Genomic DNA, 20,227 nt, shown 5'->3' with positions numbered 1-20,227 from the left:
TTTACCCCACCTATTTACAACTGCCAGGAATAAGAATCCTTCATTTTAAAGTCTTCTATGAGGTATTAGTACTGCCGGTCTTTAATTTTAAGAGCCTCAGAGGAATTAGGTGTTAACTCCCACTGATTTCAATGGGAGATAGAGGCCCAAGTACCTTTGAGGATCTGGGCCTTAGTACATTTTAAAGAAAAAAAATGGCAATAATATTTAACTTTGGAAAGTATATGCTGAAATGCTCAGTAAGATCTGTTTAAACCTTCTTGCCTTGAAAAGAATGCCATAGCTATTCTAATACCTGTGTACTGTTCATGAAAACACTGAACCATCCCCTCAATGAAAGCTTGTTTTTATTTTCATTAAGTATCTCTTTCTCTCTCTCCCCAATAAAATCAGCATAGAGGACATCAAACACCAAAAAATACACTGAAATAACATTAAGGATCTAATATAAATCCACAAAAGCCAGGAAATTCAGAGATAAAGGAAGACTTTCATACTAAGGTAAACTTTCCAATATATTAGATTGAAGCATAAATTCACTTCCCCTTCACATGTTTGCCATCAGCCCTTCCAGACACAAAGGGATAAGTTCCTCTCTGTTGTAACTCCACTGAGTTCAATAGAGTGACAGCAGGGATGAATTTGGTCCTATGGAACTGTATATTAATACTTTATCTAACTATTTCTGATAATTACCAAAGATATTTGAGTTTCAACAGCAACTTCCTTCCTTGCAGCTATAACCCCATCTTTCTGGGATTGTTATAAAGCTGTGAGATCACAATCATTTCTATGATTACACATTGGGATGTCAATCACAGGATTATGACTTCATTGAAGGCCCAACCAGAAGAACCATAGCTGAGGAAGAAAACCCACATTTAAATGTGAATATCTTCAAATGTAGCAAAGATAACACTGAATATTACTAGTTACGTACATTTCCATCTGCATAAATAATAGTCTCACTTTCCATTTTCTTCAAGTGTGAAAATGCTCCATGAATGTGTCAGTTTTGTTCACAATTCACCCATTATCCATTACTCCTCTACCCCTATATAACGCTGTCCTCGGGCGCCAAAAAAATCTTACCACGTTATAGGTGAAACCGCGTTATATTGAACTTGCTTTGATCCACCGAAGCATGCAGCCCTGCTCCCCTCCCCGGAGCACTGCTTTACCACGTTATATCTGAATTCATGTTATATCGGGTCGCATTATATCGAGGTAGAGGTGTACTTATGTTTTTCCACCCAGAAAGGACAAATTCAGACTGTGTTAGTGATGTCTGGGCCAAATTCAGTGTAAACAGTGGTTAAAAAAATCATACACTATGGGCCCGATTCTGTGCTGCACCTCTCAAGAAACACATCACAAACTGTGCAGCTTAGGAAAGAGTGTGAGGGCTACAGCTGCGCCTCCCAGAGTCTGGCCTACTCCATAGGCTGACATGGCTCTCAGCATAAATTAGAGCTGCGCTGTGCTCCACCCACACCCCCTATGACAGAGTAGGAAGAAGCTGTAGAACCAGCTAATAGTGCTGTGCCACCTCAGCTGACTGGTGAAGTCAGCTTTCCACTTGCTCTGTGCTGCCAGAGCAGAAAGTATCAGATGGACCTGGCCCTCTGATCTTTATATCAAAACTACAATTTTTCCACTATCAACTAATGTTACTTAAAAGAGGCAGCTAAAATCATCACCATGCAGTCTTAGCCCACCAATCCTAACCCTTATGTCACTGCTATAAGCACATGGACTTTCAGGGCAAGGTCTTTGGACACTTTGGTTTCTGAGAAACAGTAATTGTTTTCAGAACACCTTTAATTTCCAGACTCTGTTTACAGTAAATGTAAATAAAGTATGATTCAGGATGCACTGAGATTTCACTGCACCTCTTTGACCAAAAACTGATGGTCTAGATGCACTTTTTCGTTTATAAAATAAACAATGTCTGTTATGGGTGAAATCGTGGCCCAGCTTGTATGGCTGCACAGAGGAGTAAAAGGGTGTAATGTGCTCCTTTTATCTCCTGTGTCATACGTAGCTGTGGGAAGGGAAAGCAACCACTGTTGGTTCACTACATTTCCTCCCTCCCATGTGGGTGGGAATCTCCTAGAAGGGGAGGGGAATGGACACTGCCTTGGCTCCAGTCACCCACTCAGCCCCCCACTACACTCAACAGTGCTGGTACTCTGAAGGGTGTACACTGCACCAGGTATTAACACAGTGCAGTGTATTTCCCCACCATAGAGCAGGGCAAACTGGAGGTAGACTGTGGCCTGGTCTACACTTAAAAGGTAGGTCAATATAGGTGTGGCACTCAGGGGTGTGGAAAATCAACACCCCTGAACTCTGCAGCTGTGTCCACTGAAACCCCTGGTGTTGGCAAGGGTAGGTCAATGGAAGAATGCTTCTGATGACCTAGCGACTGTCACTCAGGGAGGTGGCGTTAGTTTTTTACAGTGATGGGAAAACCCCTTCTTTCACTGTAGTGTACATCTATCCTCAGGCACTGCAGCAGCATAGCTCTATGGTGCTGTAGCTGTGCCGATGTAGTGTCCCTAGTGTAAGCATGGCCTGTCTGAGGCTCTTGGTTTGCCCCTGCAAAGATGGACTGCCTCTTGCTTGAGGTGCTTGGAAAAAAGCCACCATTTAGCCCTTTAATCGCAACAGTAAATTAATAACAAAAATATAGTAGGAAAATAATTGTCTGTTATGTTGTGTTTTGTTTGGTAACCAGGCTGACTAATAGTATTCGTTTTTATTACAAGTATCCTCCTGCAATAATCAGTTAAAGTGAACATAACTTTATCATTATTGCTCACAGCAATATTTGCCTTTGGGCAAATACCATTTCCAGTTCCTTGGTACTCAGCTGAATGCTAATTAGTCACCTCTAATTATACACCTCTCATTTTCCTGAAAACTGGGGCTCAAGTTATTTGTAATGGTTTGTTAGAGATCAAAACAGAACCATAGTCAAGAGAGCTCTCCAAAGCAGACCTGCACACCAACATCCTGAGTGCAGACAGTGAAACCCACACCCTGCCTGAAGACATCATTAGAGCCCTGCATGGATACATTTGTATCCGCATCGGATCTGCACTCTGCAAAAATGATCCATGGATGTGGATATCTGTAAATATAAAGCAGATATCCACAGATTTGCAGGGCTCTAGTCATTATTGCTGTGCAGAAGTTCTATCACTTGATGCTAACATTGTCACAGTCAAGGAGAGCAATGGATTGTGCCAGTGCTCAGATTGCAGAAAAGGATTCTCCTTCCGACGACTATCACTATCCACAGAAATAAGCAAGAATGATGTGTGTGTTCCTTTAAACACTCTGCAGCTGTCCATCACATGGATGCAATGATCAAGATCACGCAGTACGGCCAGCCTCTGTGGCACAAACACTATCAGGGCACCCACTTTTTTGTGCTGAAGCAGCAGAAGGGGATATCTTTTCCAAATGCTGATGGGTGTCACCACAATCAGATGGGAGCAAACACACAGCCCACAGTACTTGGGTCATGAAAGGAGATTCTCCAGAGTCAGGTCCAGGGCCGGCTCCAGGCACCAGCCCAGCAAGCAGGTACTTGGGGCAGCCAAGGGGAAGGGGTGGCACGTCCAGGTCTTTGGCGGCAATTTGGCGGTGGGTCCCTCACTCCCTCTCAGAGCAAAGGACCAGCCGCCGAATTGCCACCAAAGAGTGGAGCGGCGGCAGTAGAGTTGCAGTATGCGATCGTAGTTTTTTGTTTTTTTTTTTCTGCTTTGGTCTGCAAAAACCCTGGAGCCAGCCCTGTTCAGGTCAGTAGACCTCTGCTATATTTCCAGTCACTATTGCTAGAGCTTATCTTGTTTTCACTGCTTTCTAGATACAGTATATAGTAAAAATAATACTGTGCACATCTATAGCTCCATTCATCCAAGGATCTGCAAGTGCATTTCAAATGTTAGACTGTACCACAGCCCTGTGAGGTAGATATTATTATCCCCTATTTAACATTTGGGAAAATGGAGGCAGAGATGTTAAATAACCGGCCCAAGGTTCTGGAGGGCTCAGCTGTGCCTTTAAGGAGCAGTGTGCAGCCTCCCCCAGGGACTTCCAGAAGGCAATTAAGCATAGGAAATTTCCCCTGGTGTTCCCTAGCAGACAAGTCCCTCCTGTGTGCTATTAAAACCCTCAGAGGTGCAACGTATTTCCCAAATGTGCCAGACCAACATTTTGGGGCAAGGACCATAGTTTTTTTCTGTTTCTACAGTGCCTAGCACAATGGGGGTCCTGGTCCATGACTGGGGCTCCAAACCACTTTGGCAATACAAATAAATAAATGCAGATCAATGCATGGCGAGCTATGGCACCACCGCTTCCCTGCCCCTCTAGGATGCTTTGCACTTCAGGGAGTCTGCTGAGGTAGCAGTTCCTGCACTCTAGGAAATACAGGGACTGCCATTGTGCCCCACTGCTGTGAAAAATAGGGGACAGGGCACCTTTGCACTCTCCTTCCCTACTTTGAAAACACTATATCAGAACAGAAGGATACAATCTGTCCCCACCTGGTTACTAGGAGAGCCAAGACAAGAACCCAGCCATGCAAATTCCCAGTTTCCTCTTCTACTGCTGCTTACACATGATATAGGCTACGCTGCAGGATTAGCGCTGTAGTTAAGATTCAGAGAGTGTGTTCATTCTAAATGCCTATTTTCTGCCACTTGCTATATGACTTTCTCAAAGGTTACCTGAAATTTCTATATGTATATTTTCTTGGATAGTTTCCAAATAAATCCACTTAAGACATTTTTTAATGAAATAAATGTCCTTTTAAATTTTTCAAATGCATTTTGCTCAGATTACTACAACCCAGACCTTTTTCAAGGCTCATACCCATGACATTTATGTACTTCTGAATGAGGAAAGGGGGGATTCAAATACAGAACCAGAGAAGAAAGAGAAAGAATGTGGATATGATTCTTCCCTGCCTTGCACAGTATGGGAGTAAAATCCCCTTTGCACAGGTGGAAATGAAGACACATGGTATGATGCTGGAGAGAATCAGGCCCTGGGTTTCTTATGAAATACCTTTTATAAGAGCCTTTTTAACACAAACTAGTATGTTTTAACCAAAAGCAAGGAGGCAAATAAATAAATGAATCCTTTTAAACATCTCCTTGCATAGTCCAATATTCCCGCTGAAGTAAATGGGAGTTCAGGTGCACAAAGAAAGCAGGACACAAGGGATAGGGGCAATAACTGCAAAGGATACTCTATGTGAAGCGGGGCAGAGTTAAGGTTACTTTGGAACCGTGCATTTGTTTGCATTTGAATGATTTAAGTCTTAACCTTAATGATACATTAACACAGGTTTCTTCACCCTCCCAAATTATTTAGAAAGATCATGATAGCTCCAACTGGGTCTGTTACCCTAAATCATAAGTGTTTTCTCTATATGGGATTATTATTCTTTGCCTTGGACTTCATAAAGCAGTAGCACCCAGTTTACCATCACTGGATGTGCCATTAGAAGATATCCTAGTGACTAGCTGAAGTTGTTTTTGTAAAAAGGATTATTAAAAAATCTGGTGTTAAAACAATTTTTTTTTTCAAACTGTGACTAGAATAACATTTCTCTTTGGATTTCTGTGCTATGGACTCTTTTTCTTGGCTATACCTACAGAATTTCAATCTAGCTGTTAAAAACAAATGATATGATACATAGAAAAGAAAGGTTACCTATGTTGTGTAACCAGAGTTCTTTGAGATGTGTGGTTCCTATCTCTATTTCTCTCTGGGTATGACAACACTCCAGGCACCTGAGCCAGAAGATTCTTGCTAGCAATGTCTATTGATCTGCACCTGTGCTCTTTCCCTCCTTGAGCTCTGATCCAAGGGCAAGAGGGGTAGTGAAAAACTGACCGCTTCTCCAGTTCCTTCTCTCCCATGAATCAAGTATTATGATCCAAAGCAGAGAAGGAGGGCAGGTAGTTTAATACACCCAGAGATCGCACGTCTTGAAGAACTCTGGTGACAGAAGGTAAGTAACCTCTCTTTCCTCTTTGAGTGCTGGTCCCTATGTGTATCCCACCGTGAGTGACTGACCAGTAGATCTCATGATGGCAGAGGACATGAGAATCTCTGTGGTACTGATGACTGCAGCACCACTAACTGAGACTGAATGCATCCCTATATTCACACTCTATACACCATTGTAATGGTGAACAAAATATGCCTTTCTAGGGTACCATTTGAAAACTAATAACTCTCTGATCAATAATAGCATGATGAAATGTGTGTAGCAACGTTATATGGAAAGTTATGTATTCCCCTGACTGATGTTGGTAGCACATGTTCAAACCCACATAGCCCTGGTTAGGCAGGACTGGTCAAGCAAGTCTTAAACACAGGAATGTGTGTTTATATCAGCGGTTGGCAACTTTCAGAAGTGGTGTGCCGAGTCTTCAAGAGCTGAGGTCAATGACATTGAGTTACTGTAACTTAGCGGACACTAAATATTAATTACATTTCACCATAGGTATTTACATATAAATACATGGTATGAAATCCTGGCTCCATTGAAGTCAATGGGAGTTTTACTATTGACTTTAATGGAGCCTAAATTTCACCCCTGGTCCTTGACCTGAATTTGGCCCATGGAGTAATATATTCTGAACGTGTTTTGCAGCAAGATAATTCAAGTTACTGGCTCTTTCTACACCACAGAATACTTTGCTGGTGTAAAGCTATGAGTTTGACTTTTAAATTGTCTGCTTCACTGAAATGATTAGAAAAGAGAATTATTTGAATTTTTAAAGTAGCAACACTATGTATTTGATACACATGATCCTTTTGTAAAAACATCAACAAAAAGCCCGTTACATAAGGGTAGGATATACAAAGGTATTTATGCACTTAAAGTCCAGTTTTGGCCCCACTGTGATCCACAAAATTCTCACCAAATCCTGTAGGCACCTAAACTCACTCGGCACCTAAGTTTTCATGGTAAAAGTTCCCTAGATGCCAACATTGTTGCCTCTGGGTGTGTACATTCCTGCCTCCCTTTAGGCAGCTGAATGCCCATATCTTACCTAAGCACCAGAGCACTCCACAAATTGAAGGAAGATAGGCATTCTGCCACCTACGTTGTGTGTGAGGGCTGATCCTGTAGACATGCTCCCTGGATCAGGTCCCATTCAAAATCCAGCTGGACGAGAAAGTGGTGGTGGAGTCTACTTTATAATTTTAGCTCAGTGGCTAGAGCACTCACCTGGGATGGGGGACACCCAGGTTCATTCCATGCTCTCTGCCAGAGTGGGGAGAAAGGATTTGAACAGGGATCTCCCAACGCTCAGGGGGGTGATTTAACCATAGAACTATAATGACTATTTAAGTATTTATCAACAGTGGATCAGCCATTGGGGCAGAAAGAGAGAGACAGAGCGAGAATGAATGTCTGAAATAGAGTGGTGGGAGATCTGTGTCCAGTCCCACTGCTCCAACCTCTCTTTCATTACATAGCCAGAGCTGAACAGCTGCAACAGAAGAAGTGGGGGGGGGGGAGAAGAGAGAGAGAGATCCCCCACCACACAAATCAGAATTCCCATAGCCCTATGGTTAGAGCACTCTCCTGAGACGTGAGAGACACCTGTTCAAAACTTCTCTCATCCTTTAGCAGAGAGAGAGAACTGAACCTGGGTCTCCTACATCCCACATGAGCACTTTAACCACTGGGCTAGAAGTTATAAGGGGGATCATCTACCCCATGCCCTATTTTCTGTGGAGTGAAGCAGGCATTTAATTCATTCCCACAAGAAATGCCTTAGATTCCTAAGCTGCCTGACTCCAGGCAACGGGTTCCCATTCATGAATCGCTAGCAGAGCTAGGTGGTGCCTCCCTGCAGCTTAGACTTAGGACCCTGGTCTCTGAGAAAGGAGGAAGTTTAGCACTCACCTTTCTCTTTGACATATCCCACTGGCTATCTTAGGCACCAATCTCTCCCCATTCATTGTACAGGGAGACTAGGTGCCTAACTCATCTTTGTGGATCGCAGCGTTGTTCCTGTGATTTTTAGGTGCCTAAAAGTTGGTCACCACCATGACGCTCAGTGTTGCAACGCCTAAGTCCCTTTGTGGATCCCATCCTAAATTTCTGTACAAGTCTAATCAATCCTTTACTTATGTGGTATTGTCTGCAGGAGATGCTTCCACCTTCCTCTAATCAAAACACAACCAAACACCTAAGTAAAATGTGTACCAAACTTATTGAGATTCAACTATTATTATGATATATGCTCACAATGTACTCAACATTGAACAAAACACAAAGAATATTTTAAATCTGTGTAGCAGATGAATATTTGGCACTTATGTCAGTCTTTTTCATCAACGGATCTCACAGTTTTATGTTAGCATGATAACAATCCCTCATTTTATAGACAGCTAGATGACTTGCATAAGGTCACACACCAAGTCAGTGGTAGACTAAGAACTAGAATCCAGGGATGAATTGAAAAGGAGCGTTCACTTCAATGGGACCAAGATTTCACCCTACAACTTCTGGATCTCAGCCCCCTGCTCAATCTACTCGACCATAGCCACCGGAAGTATTTACTAAAACAATCTTTCCCTTCATATAAGGCCTGATATTACAGCTGTTTTATGCCTGGAAAACTTCCATTGACTTCATCATGAGTTCTCTGAATAAAATGTTTCCAAAATCAGGCCAATACAGTCCAGGGAGACCTCTGTTGCACCTAATGGTGGCATAAACTGTTTCTACACCTAGGCATGCATCACACAGGAGTCTGGTTCTTTTGCTCTGAATTTTTAATGCTGTAAGCCAAGTGCTGTATCAGACAAACAATGGAAAAAGGTTCCTGAGCAGATTTTTCAAAACATCATTAACAGGAAACAATGCAGTATGAGTAGGCAGAGTATCAATGAGTTCAATGTGAATACTAAGAAAACCCCCAAAATATGTGAGCACAGTGCAGCTTTGATAAGATCATAATAGCGAAGCGCATATATGTGTTTGTATTACAAATTGTAAAAGCTCCCAATTGATCTTTATTAGGATAATTGATGTAACAGTCAAGATGGATTAAGATAACGTATTGGATAAAGTTGCCATTCTCTCTGTATATAGGAACTAACAGTTGTAATGAGTTTTAAGTGCTAAGCAGTTATTCTAAACAGAGATGATGTAAAACATAAAATTCTAAACCTGTCTGATTCATTAATAATTTGAATGGCTCCAAAATGTAGGCTATGCCCATCGGTTCACTCAAGCATACAGACCTCTATGGGCCAGATACAAGTGTCATTTACACTGGTGTAAATCCATTAAAATGAATGCAGTTACTGCAACTTTAGCTTAATGTACATCACTGTAACTAGGAACAGAGTTTGACCTTCCAATTTACAGACACCTAGACTGGCAGTTTAGAAAAGGATAAATTTATGATGATATGTCCAAATAAAACATACAGTAGAACCTCAGAGTTATGAACACCAGAGTTATGAACTGACCCGTCAACCATACACCTCATTTGGAACCAGAAGTACTCAATCATGCAGCAACAGAGACCAAAAAAAGGCAAATACAGTACAGTACTGTGTTAAACGTAAACTGCTTTAAAAAAAAAGATGAAAAGTTTTAAAAAAAGATTTGACAAGGTAAGGAAACTGTTTCTGTACTTGTTTCATTTAAATTAAGATGGCTAAAAGCAGCATTTTTCTTCTGCATAGTAAAGTTTCAAAGCTTTATTAAGTCAATGTTCAGCTGTAAACTTTTGAAAGAACAACTAGAATGTTTTGTTCAGAGTTATGAACATTTAAGAGTTATGAAAAACCTCCACTCCCAAGGTGTATGTAACTCTGAGGTTCTACTGTAACAAACAAAACAAAAGAGCACATTACGCACTACTAGCTTCCATAAATTGCTATGAAAAGAATTACGATCTTGAAATCTTCCCCAAAATATGTCAACTTACACAATACATGTATTAAATTGCCTAAAGTCCAACGAGTAGGAAATGAACTACTATTTCAACAGGTAAAGCAAGAAATAAGCTCATGTGAAAGACTTCATGGAAAGTGGCTCTCCTTGTCCTTCTAGCCACACTGTAAAACACACAAGGGCCATGTTCCATGAATGTACTGAATTCTGCAATGTCAGCCTACGGACAAAAATAATGAAGCCTACAAATGGCCATATTCATAACTGTAGCATCTCCTCCTCAGATCTGTCAACTAAGAGTGGCCCTGAGGATGCTCTTGCACAATATAAAGGTCACTGTTCCACCAAGAAATCAAGGGAATGTTAAAGCTGGACAAACCAAGTGAGCAATGACAAAAAAGAAAACTCTGTGATTGACAGTTCCTTCTGCTTGTAAACAAGGAAGTTATCCTACATCAATAGTTACTGACACAGACCATACTGATAGTGGTTTGTAAAATCAGAATCACTTTGAACGGAGAATGACAAAAGATTGCAGAACAACAGTGCATTATAAATGTTATCATCTATAACATCAAGATTACAAGATCCTCAACATATGACTTTTTCATTCAGTCGTTCACCTCCCTGGGCATTGGCGTTTCCTATTATGGAGTCTCCCTGAAGAATGAAAATATTTGAATTCTCCTGTTCCTTTATTGACAATGTCACTGATGCATCTGAAATTGCTAAATTACATATCTTAACTGACTCTTAAATGGTAAAGATCTGGATTCATCTTTCTGTGATGTTAGTGTTTTCAGATTCAATCGGCAGGTTTTTTCCCAGTATTTTATTTTTTTTTTGAAGATCTAAAGAACACTGCACATAGGTTCTGAAAAGGAAAAATAATCGCTCTGCTGTAAACGTGCCATGTTCCTCACACTTTTTTAATTTGAACCTGTATGAAATTTGAGTGGATATAAATGGGCAATGCTAACTAGAGACACATATAAAGTACATTATTGTTGGTATAAAAACTGGTTTTCCTGAATCAGGTGCTTGTACTTAATGAGAGCAGCCCCCTTTCTTGTTGAAAGTCCTGTACTGTAACTAAAATATAAAACTGAATTTCAATATGAAGCAAACCTTTGTCCTATGATTAAGGGAAAGGAAATAATAATAATAATGCTTGCACGTACGTCATGCAATGATTTCATTCAAGGACCTCAAAGCATTTTCCAAACATTAAGTATCCCAAAACCATCGGAAGAGACTCAAACCTGCATTGCATCCAGATCTCCAATTGGGGAATGTAAAGAATGTAGAATCAGGCTTAAAGCATCACTGGTAATAAGTATTATCAAACTCCTTATTTCAGATGGGTGAATTTAAGCACAGAGGGCCTTATTATCATTTACACTAAGCAACACCACTTTAGCAGTATAAAATGGGAGGAAATTATCATTACCGCTAGAGGCCATAGTGTAAATGAGCACTGGGCCCAGGGATTAAGTGGCTTCCCCCATACCGCATAGAGAGTAAGAACTGGAAGAGAATCCAGGCGTCCTGACTCCACAGCCTAACCATCAGATGACACCTTTACACATGGTATTCCATTCATTGTGTCAAGTTTCTCCTTAACCCCCATATATTCAAGGGTGTAAGGTGTTGACTTTTTTATTTTTGAAGTGAGAGGCAGTGGAGGTGCTAGCCCACTGGGGGTCCTAATCAGGAATATTTCCCCCCATGCCCCCAACACATACTAATAAACTAAGCTGAGTCTGGAGCCCTGGCCTTACTAACAAAGGCAAGTTCTTATGAAAATAATAAAAAATCAAACGGGGCCCCCTTGAGCTGCTCAGGGCCCCTAAACAATTGCTTAGTCTGCTTATGCCTAGTGCCAGCTCTGGTGGCTGGCTTTTAACTGGACATGTCCAGCGTCTATAGCAAAAATCAGCATAGATTACTTACATTCAGAACATTTAAGGAATTATCCAGCGAGGTTTGATGATTGTATTTCTTATTTTAAAAGACAAATGCAGGAGTTTTATATGCAATGAAGATGTAAGAAGGAGATAAGTTCACTAGGATTCACACTTCCGTCAAATAGAAACTAGAAAAATTGAAAATAGAGCCCAGTTACAGAAACTCACGCTGGTCCTGACACTCCCTCATCCATCTTGTACACAAAGAGTATGCTAGGCCCTTCCAAGTCCTCCCTACATCGTTGTTCTGACAGCTACACATGTGCTGGATGCATCTTTAGCCTATACGAATTGGAAACAAGCAGATGCATTGGTTTGGGAAACAATTCAAATGTGTGCGTCCCTCCATCAACTAACCTGTAGACAAGAGAGAGCTACTAAGAAAGGACAACCTTCCTATGATACAAGGCAAGTGTCAGGAAATCAGAGTTCTATTCCTGGCTCTTCCAAAGATTTCCTATGTGACCCTGGGCAAGACACTTAGGGCCAAATTTCTAAAGTATTTAGCTGCTTAACTCCCATTTATTTCAATGGAAGTTAGATACCTAAATGTCTTTTAAAATCTGGGCTCCTAACCACTATGGAGTACATTTTCAATGGGCTGAGGCTCAACATCTCCTTTTATACCCACAAAATTTTCATGGCGAAAAACTGAACTACAGGAGCAAATCTGAGTGCTTGCACCTCTACCTAACTGATTTGTACAGTCAGGTCCTTAGAGACACAGGTAGTTAGAACTGTACCTGCAACTGAACTGTGGTTGCACATACTGGAGGTGCAAAATGCCCTCAGAAAAAGTGGGCTTCCCTTTTGACAATGTAGCTCCTGAATCTGTTTTCCCATATATAAAAAGGGAATGCAGAAATACTTACCTACCTGACAGGAAGTGCTATGAAAATTAAGGGATACTGTCAAATGAAAAATCACTTTTAAATACACTAACTTTCTTACCTGTGCTACTAATAATACTTGAGATTATAAAAAATAAACATTTTAAAATGTCAACTTACTTTTCACTATTGATACTGTTTCCTTACTTATTGCATTTCCCTCACTTTCAACCATGAACATTTGCTGTTTGGGGCCAATCTGAGTTCGCAGTTTCCCTTTAATGACTATGAGTGCTTTGAGAAGCTCAGATAGAAAATGCTATAGAAATGCAAAGTTTTGCTCTTTGGCTAACTTGGACATCTTGTGATATCCCATTCTGGCATAGAGGGCATCAGCGAACTACCCTTTTGATAATATAAATAAAAGCCCTTGTTAAGGTCTGGTCTATGCTACAGACCTATAACAGTACAACTGCGTCGCTCAGGGATGTGAAAAATACCGACCTAACCCTCCGTGTAGACAGCACTATATTGGTGCTACAGTGGTGCAGCTGCATCAATGCATGATGCAGCTGCGCTAATGCAACATTTTAGGTGTAGACGTGCCCTAACTGTAGGCCATAAAGATCTAGGATCAAATTCTCTACTGGTATAAATGGGCAGAACTCCATTGCCATCCATAGAGTCACACCCACTTATACCAGCAGAGAATTTCGCTCCAAAATTCTGAGCAGGGATGATAACTGTGATATCACATACAAAATCCTTTACTTGAATCTGATCTTAGACCTAGCCAAGGCTTGTACAGAAATGAAGATGCACACACCTCTTTAAATATATCCAAGGTAGAATATGTTTTCTCCAGAATGTCAAATGGAAAGAAAATAATTAAATGGCAAAATTATGAATCTTTAAAAATTCACCAGTAATTAGAGATAATCTTAAAGGTTGCTGGATAACTTGCTTTTGCAGTCATTCTAGCCTCTTGAGAGATTATACTTTTTGCAGATCATCCTGTTTGGAAATGATATAAATAAATATGATGCTTTCTAAGACTTTTAACTTGTTCTTCATGTAACTTGACTTCGTGTCACTTGTTTACACTTTCAGCTTAGGAATTGTGAGGACACTGGTAATTAGTCTGACCACTATAGCTATAAAAGCCCATCCAAGATCTTTAGGTGGGTAAAATGATGACCGTCCACAGGCAGTAGTCTTGCCTGCATTGATTCATTCATAAGGCTGTACAACAGAGGTGGGCAAACTATGGCCCATGGACCAGATCCAGCCCACCAGCAGTTTTAATCCAGCCCTGGAGCTCTCGTGGCTCCACTGGTGGGCCGCGAGACAGTTTGTTTACATTGACGTTCGCGGTTCACGGCCAATGGGAGCTGCAGGAAGCAGCACGGGCCAAAGGGACATGATGTCCACCACTTTCCACAACTCCCATTGGTCGGTAACAGCGAACTGCGGCCACTGGGAGCTGCGGGCGGCCATGCTTGTGGACAGTCAATGTAAGCAAACTGTCTCGCAGCCCGCCAGCGGATTACCCTGACGAGCCATATGCAGCCACAGGTTGCCCACGACAGATCTAAATCATTGATGAAGATATTAAACAGAACCAGATGCAGAACAGATCTCTGCAGAACTTGATATGCTCTTCCAGCTTGACTGTGAACCATGGATAACTACTCTCTTGGAACAGTTTGCCAATCAGTTCTACATCCTGCTCTATCTCTATCTAGTAGCTCTATCTAGGCTGTATTTCCCTAGTTTGTTTATGAGACAGTCACATGAGACAGTATTAAAAGGCTTACTAAAGTCAAAATATACCACATTTACTGCTTCCCCTCCATCCACACAGTTTGTTACCCTGTCAAAGAAAGCTATTAGGCTCATTTGACATGATTTGTTCTTGACAAATCCATGGTGACTGTTACTTATTATCTTCTAGGTGTTTGCAAATTGATTGCTTAATTATTTTCTCCATCATCTTTCTGCGTACTGAAGTTAAGATGACTGGTCTGTAATTCCCTAGATTGTCCTTATTCCCCTTTTTATAGATCAGCACTATATTTGCCCTTTTACAGTCCTCTGGAATCTCTCCCATCTTCCATGACTTTTTGAAGATAATCACTAATGGCTCAGCTATCTCCTCAGTCAGCTCCTTGAGTATTCTAGGATGTATTTCATCAGGCCCAGGTGACTTGAAGACATCTAACTAAGTCTAAGTAATTTTTAACTTGTTCTTTCCCTATTTTAGCCTCCGATCCTATCTCATTTTCACTGGCATTCATTAAGTTAGATGTCCAATTGCTACGAAACTTTCTGATGAAAACGAAAACACATTTTCTGTTATTGTTTTCCCCCCCTCATTCAGTAATGGCCCTACCCTGTCCTTGGTATTCCTCTTGCTTCTAATGTATTTGTATAATTTGGAGAAAAAGTTATCAGCTAGAAATCATTTGCTTCACTTTTTTAAAAACAGTTTTGTACCCCTTACTCTAATTTTCAGCATTTAAGGTGAAATCCTGGCCCTACTGAAGTCAGTGGCATAACTTCCATTGACTTCAATGGGGGTAGGATTACATCCTTAAACTTAGACTTGTACACCTACGCATGTTAAGATCAGCTCAAACTCTTGCATAGGGAAATGGAGTTTAATTCTGTTTGTTTTATTGGTACCAATTTGAAATGCACTCTTTAGCACATTTGGCAGTAAATATAGCTGCCTGAAAGAAAAAGTCAGGTTATCCGAACAAATCACATTCATCCGTTATTTGTGTTTCAATGGTTCTGTGTGGGTGTGTTTGTGCACGCACATGCTTAGAAATTAACTACTTCCCCTCTGTTGTTATAAGCAAGTTATTGTTGGAGTTTCATCCCTCCTTTGCACAATCCATTACCAGATAGTTTCATACTATTATATCATTATGTCAGTCACTTACCCACATCAACTCCAGACCCCTTACAAAGTTATAACATCTGCATATTGAGCTTTGGAATATGCCTGGCTATTTTATGTGCTTTTGAAAAGTTGTGTTTCCGTTTAAACAATGTGGGGGTGAAATCAGACAATGCTAAAAACCAATCTGGAGGGGAAAAAAGAAAGACAAACCTAAATACCCTTTTAAAGCATCATCTTCAGAATGAGGTTTCAGGTTTCGCCATTAAACTGAAGTTTGAGAGCACTAGAAGTCTGTGAAATTTCCAGGACTTTTCAATATGATCCATTGGAATGAATTATATTATACTGCTTATTCAGTCTCCGTTCCGCTCCTGCCCCAACACAGTACTTCACTCAGATTAGTAGCCTTACACAAATGTAAAAAATATGGAAGTTTAAAGTGTAGGCTCCTTGGGACATGGCAATGGAGACCTACTCCTGCTTCTCCCTGACTCCAGTGTCAGTAGGGTTAGGCTCCACAGGTGAAATCCTGGCCTCACTGAAGACAATGGCAAAACTCCCATTGACTTCAATGGGGCCTCGTGTCTTTATTATCTCTGTAAATTGCTGTGAACATCTATGACACATACAATAGTAATTCTCCTAATAAAAAGCCAGGTTGCTTCATCTGCATGTTCCACTGGCATCAAAGAACCTAGATCATATCCCTGTATCAAAACTTCTAAAATTAAAGAGTAACAAGCATACAAATAAATGTTTTTCATCATTAAAATAATAGGATTTTCTCCCCGCCAAAGTTTTATTGTACTGCACACATACTGGTATGTCCAGCAACTTGTGATGACAGATGGGTTCTACTACAACTGAAACTGAATTTCTGATTCCAAATATGATGGTTCCCATCTGGTTCTTCCTTATTATCTTCAGTGCTTTTAATCAATTAACTCTAAATATGGGTGGCTTTTCTTTATAACCAAATATTTATTTCCTATAGAGCCACTCACTCTTTATTGTTTGTTCAATAGACAAGGATCTTATCTTCTTGGACTATTTTTCAAAGTACACATTATTTTATTAAAAATATTACTTTGTTTATTGTACATGTCTGGTAAAAGAGGTTTCCACTCACTTCACTTCAGCTTTTTTCTCCAGGTTTTATTCATAGTCAACTAGATTTAATCCCTCTTCTAAAAAAAATTGTGAGTCACAAGTATTAAATACTTAATTTGAACTGGCAGAAAGACTGGCTACCAGAATTCTACAGAAGTCTGTTAGCTAGTTTATTTCTGCATGTGCATATTGAAGGAAACAGAAGAAATAATACTTTACTTTTTGATGAACAACATATGACACAAAACCTCTGAACTCACAAAAATAGGTTATAAACTTAGAAAAATATCCGTCCTATACAATTTCTTGCCCCCCGCAAACACAAAGGAAATCTACGCATTCCTTATTTTAATTGATACATAACTGTTTAAAGTAATGCTTGATACAAACATACTAGATCGGGGGTAGGCAACCTATGGCATGTGTGCCGAAGGCGGCACGTGAGCTGATTTTCAGTGGCACTCACACTGCCTGGGTCCTGGCCACCGGTCCGGGGGGCTCTGCATTTTAATTTAATTTTTAAATGAAGCATCTTAAACATTTTAAAAAACTTATTTACTTTACATACAACAATAGTTTAGTTATATATTATAGACTTATAGAAAGAGACCTTCTAAAAACGTTAAAATGTACTACTGGCACGCGAAACCTTAAATCAGAGTGAATAAATGAAGACTCGGCACACCACTTCTGAAAGGTTGCCGCCCTCTGTACTAGATTAACAAAGAAAATAACCACTAATGTACTTTAAAAACCCAAATGAAATTCATGTGATAAAAAGGGGTGTTTTCTGAACAGAAGCTAGATGTTAAAACACAGTGGGCTCTATTATGCCATGCCCATCTGTTTTTAGGTAGAATCCCTCACAGATTTCCACAGCTAATACAGTACTGCTTAAAAATTGTTGGTATGATAATGGCTCCTAATGATTTAACAATATTTTTTCATGTACAAAATGTGATATGACTCTCCATTTTACCACATGTAAAGAGGAGCCCGCAAGCCTGACTCAAGCTGGAAAAAAGAAAAGCAGGAGAGAGAAAATGGCACTTTTATTTCCCAATGTCTACAACTTGATCCCATTGTTAGGTGCATGCTCATCTATTATTTCTAAAATTCACTAAAAAACAACCTCCAGTACAGTAGTGAATGGGTAAAGGAATCCGTTTCTGATACTTGCAATAAGAAAATACTGCAGAGCTTTAAAATAGTCCCTAATTTCAAGGAAATGAGTGACATTGTTGGAAAGCATTAAACTGGTTGCAGAGTGAAGACTGCCTCTATGGGAGAGTCAAGAATTTATTTCTGCAGTTCAATTTTTTCATCCAAAGGACTGTATTGTATTTATTTCTTTGTTGCTACTGCCTGCTCGCTCTTGCCAGTATAAGCTACACAAACCAAAGTATAACACGCCAACTATAAAAAAAAAACTTTTTTTTTCCTCTTCAGAGAAGATACAGCTTAATCTCCAGATACAATGGCTGGGATGGTGCACCTCTTAGCACCACAGACTGTGACACTTTCCATTCCCACAGAGTTAACAACCTTCTGCCTATAACCGCATACACCAAACCTAGTATAGATGGCTTGGATGTTATAAATTATTCTCATAAAACAGCCATTCATTTTGCCTCCCTGGGGACTGCACCCAATATGAGGATTAGACGAGTTGAATTAGCATCCACATATACAGTCTCGGGCCCTACTAAACTCTAGACAACCTTATAAGGAAACTGACAGTAATTGCTATACATTTTATTGAGCTATTTAGTGTTTGCCTCATGCAAGCCACCTTTGAGAAGGTTACCAATTCATGTAAGTTTTTATAAACTATCTAATCTCCTAATGCCAATGGGCTTCTTCTCTGTGTACAAAGAATTTGCCTAGTCTAAATACTGTAGACATGTATAGTATATACTGTATGTGACTGTCTGATTTTCTCCACAATATTCGAGGAAGATCCTCAGGCACTTTTATCACTGGACCACAATAGGACTATTTTTATAGTGTATGTTAAAGCCATCCCTCTTCTCTTGCGCTTAGCTGCTGACACTTTGGGGAATGTCAGTTGTAGTTATAAGCTTCCTGTGGTGCTGTTTTAGCTCTAGGAAGCCTGTATGTCTTGACAACAGTCTTAATATATATTGGAAAGGAAAAGGATGAGCTAATGGAGGGAACATAACAACATGAAGATGAGGAAAGAGAAGAAGGAACATAATAAAAGAATGAAGAAGAAGAGATGAGGTAGGAAAAAGAAGTATAGAAAAAAATAGAGGACAGAGGTGTAGAAGTTACAGGTAAAGGGAGAAGGAAAACTAGATAGAGAATTTATTATGGAACATATGGTTGCACCGTCAATTTCTCCCATTAACTCAGGTGACATTCTCATCACTTTCCTTTTGAAAGTGTGTGTATAAGGGAGAGAAGTAAAAAAGGACATGTACAAGAAGTACTCAACAACTCAACACTGAATGTCTAGACTCCAAGTGACCAGAAATCTGTATGACAAGAGGATCAAGGGCACCTTCCAAAAATGCATTTGTCTCTGACATCAACATCCAGGGAGCCAATAATAGTGTGAAAGAGCAATATTTTAAAATTTAATAACAAGACAAATGAAAAATATAACAAATCACCCAGTCTATGTGAGATATACATCTGGTCCAGACAGGGAAAACATTCGGTGCAAGTTACCCAACGTTTATTTTTGTTCCTGTTAAGGTTTTTGGGAGGGAAATGTACTCTGTTTCTCAGGGACTGTGGAGCATTACTAAAGAGACAAAGAGGTTTTGGTTTTTTAACTTTATCTTGTACACACTGCATTTGAATTTTATCACCTTTCATAATCACTTTCTGATGCCTGATAATACCCCCTTTAACCTTTGTTACTCAATTACGGAACAAGTTATCTCATTGTTACTCTTTTTTTGAAGGAAGAGTTGAGACTCTTTTCATGCTGATAAGACACACAAGTATTCAATGCCAGCAAACATTTAGTAGTAAAGTGTCTTGAGCAAACTATCAGAGTCTAAAGGTAGGAAGTTGAGATAAGGTTTCTGTTGCCTTAACCCTTTCGTCGACCACCCAACAGAACAGAAAGAAATGAGACAGACATTCTTTTTTAAAAATGAAATAGAAATAGTCTTCTTCTAAAGAATGGCATTAAAACGTTTTATAAAGCAGAAAAATAAATCAAATGACTAGAAATGGATTACTTACCCATTTTCTGGGCCGGCCTCTGGGTCGTTTTTCTCCAGTGGCTTCTGCTTTCTGTAAAGTGAAAAAACAACATATTTTATAAGCCAACATTATTTAGCAGTGCTGGTAACTTGGAACATATTTCTTGTAATATTATCCATAATTATGTATCTGCTGATTAGATGGGTGGCATTAAGTCTCTGTCTCTCTCTCCCCTATAGCTTAAATCTTGACTGCATTCCTTTTTCTAATATTTCAT

At 39.9% G+C, this 20,227-nt stretch overlaps 1 protein-coding gene across 1 annotated transcript in view; it reads right to left on the bottom strand.

Moving 5' to 3' along the window:
• Positions 1 to 20,227, bottom strand: part of HMGA2 (high mobility group AT-hook 2) — a 172,410-nt gene that overhangs the window by 140,994 nt on the left and 11,189 nt on the right. Inside the window, exon 3 of the mRNA XM_045002386.1 lies at positions 19,990 to 20,040. Within this exon, the coding sequence (XP_044858321.1) occupies positions 19,990 to 20,040 (51 nt within the window). The remainder of the gene's footprint in view (positions 1 to 19,989; positions 20,041 to 20,227) is intronic.

This window comes from Mauremys mutica, chromosome 1 (genome assembly GCF_020497125.1).
Source record: "Mauremys mutica isolate MM-2020 ecotype Southern chromosome 1, ASM2049712v1, whole genome shotgun sequence".
Taxonomy (NCBI): Eukaryota; Metazoa; Chordata; order Testudines; family Geoemydidae; genus Mauremys; species Mauremys mutica.
This window is presented reverse-complemented; position numbering and strand designations above follow the sequence as displayed.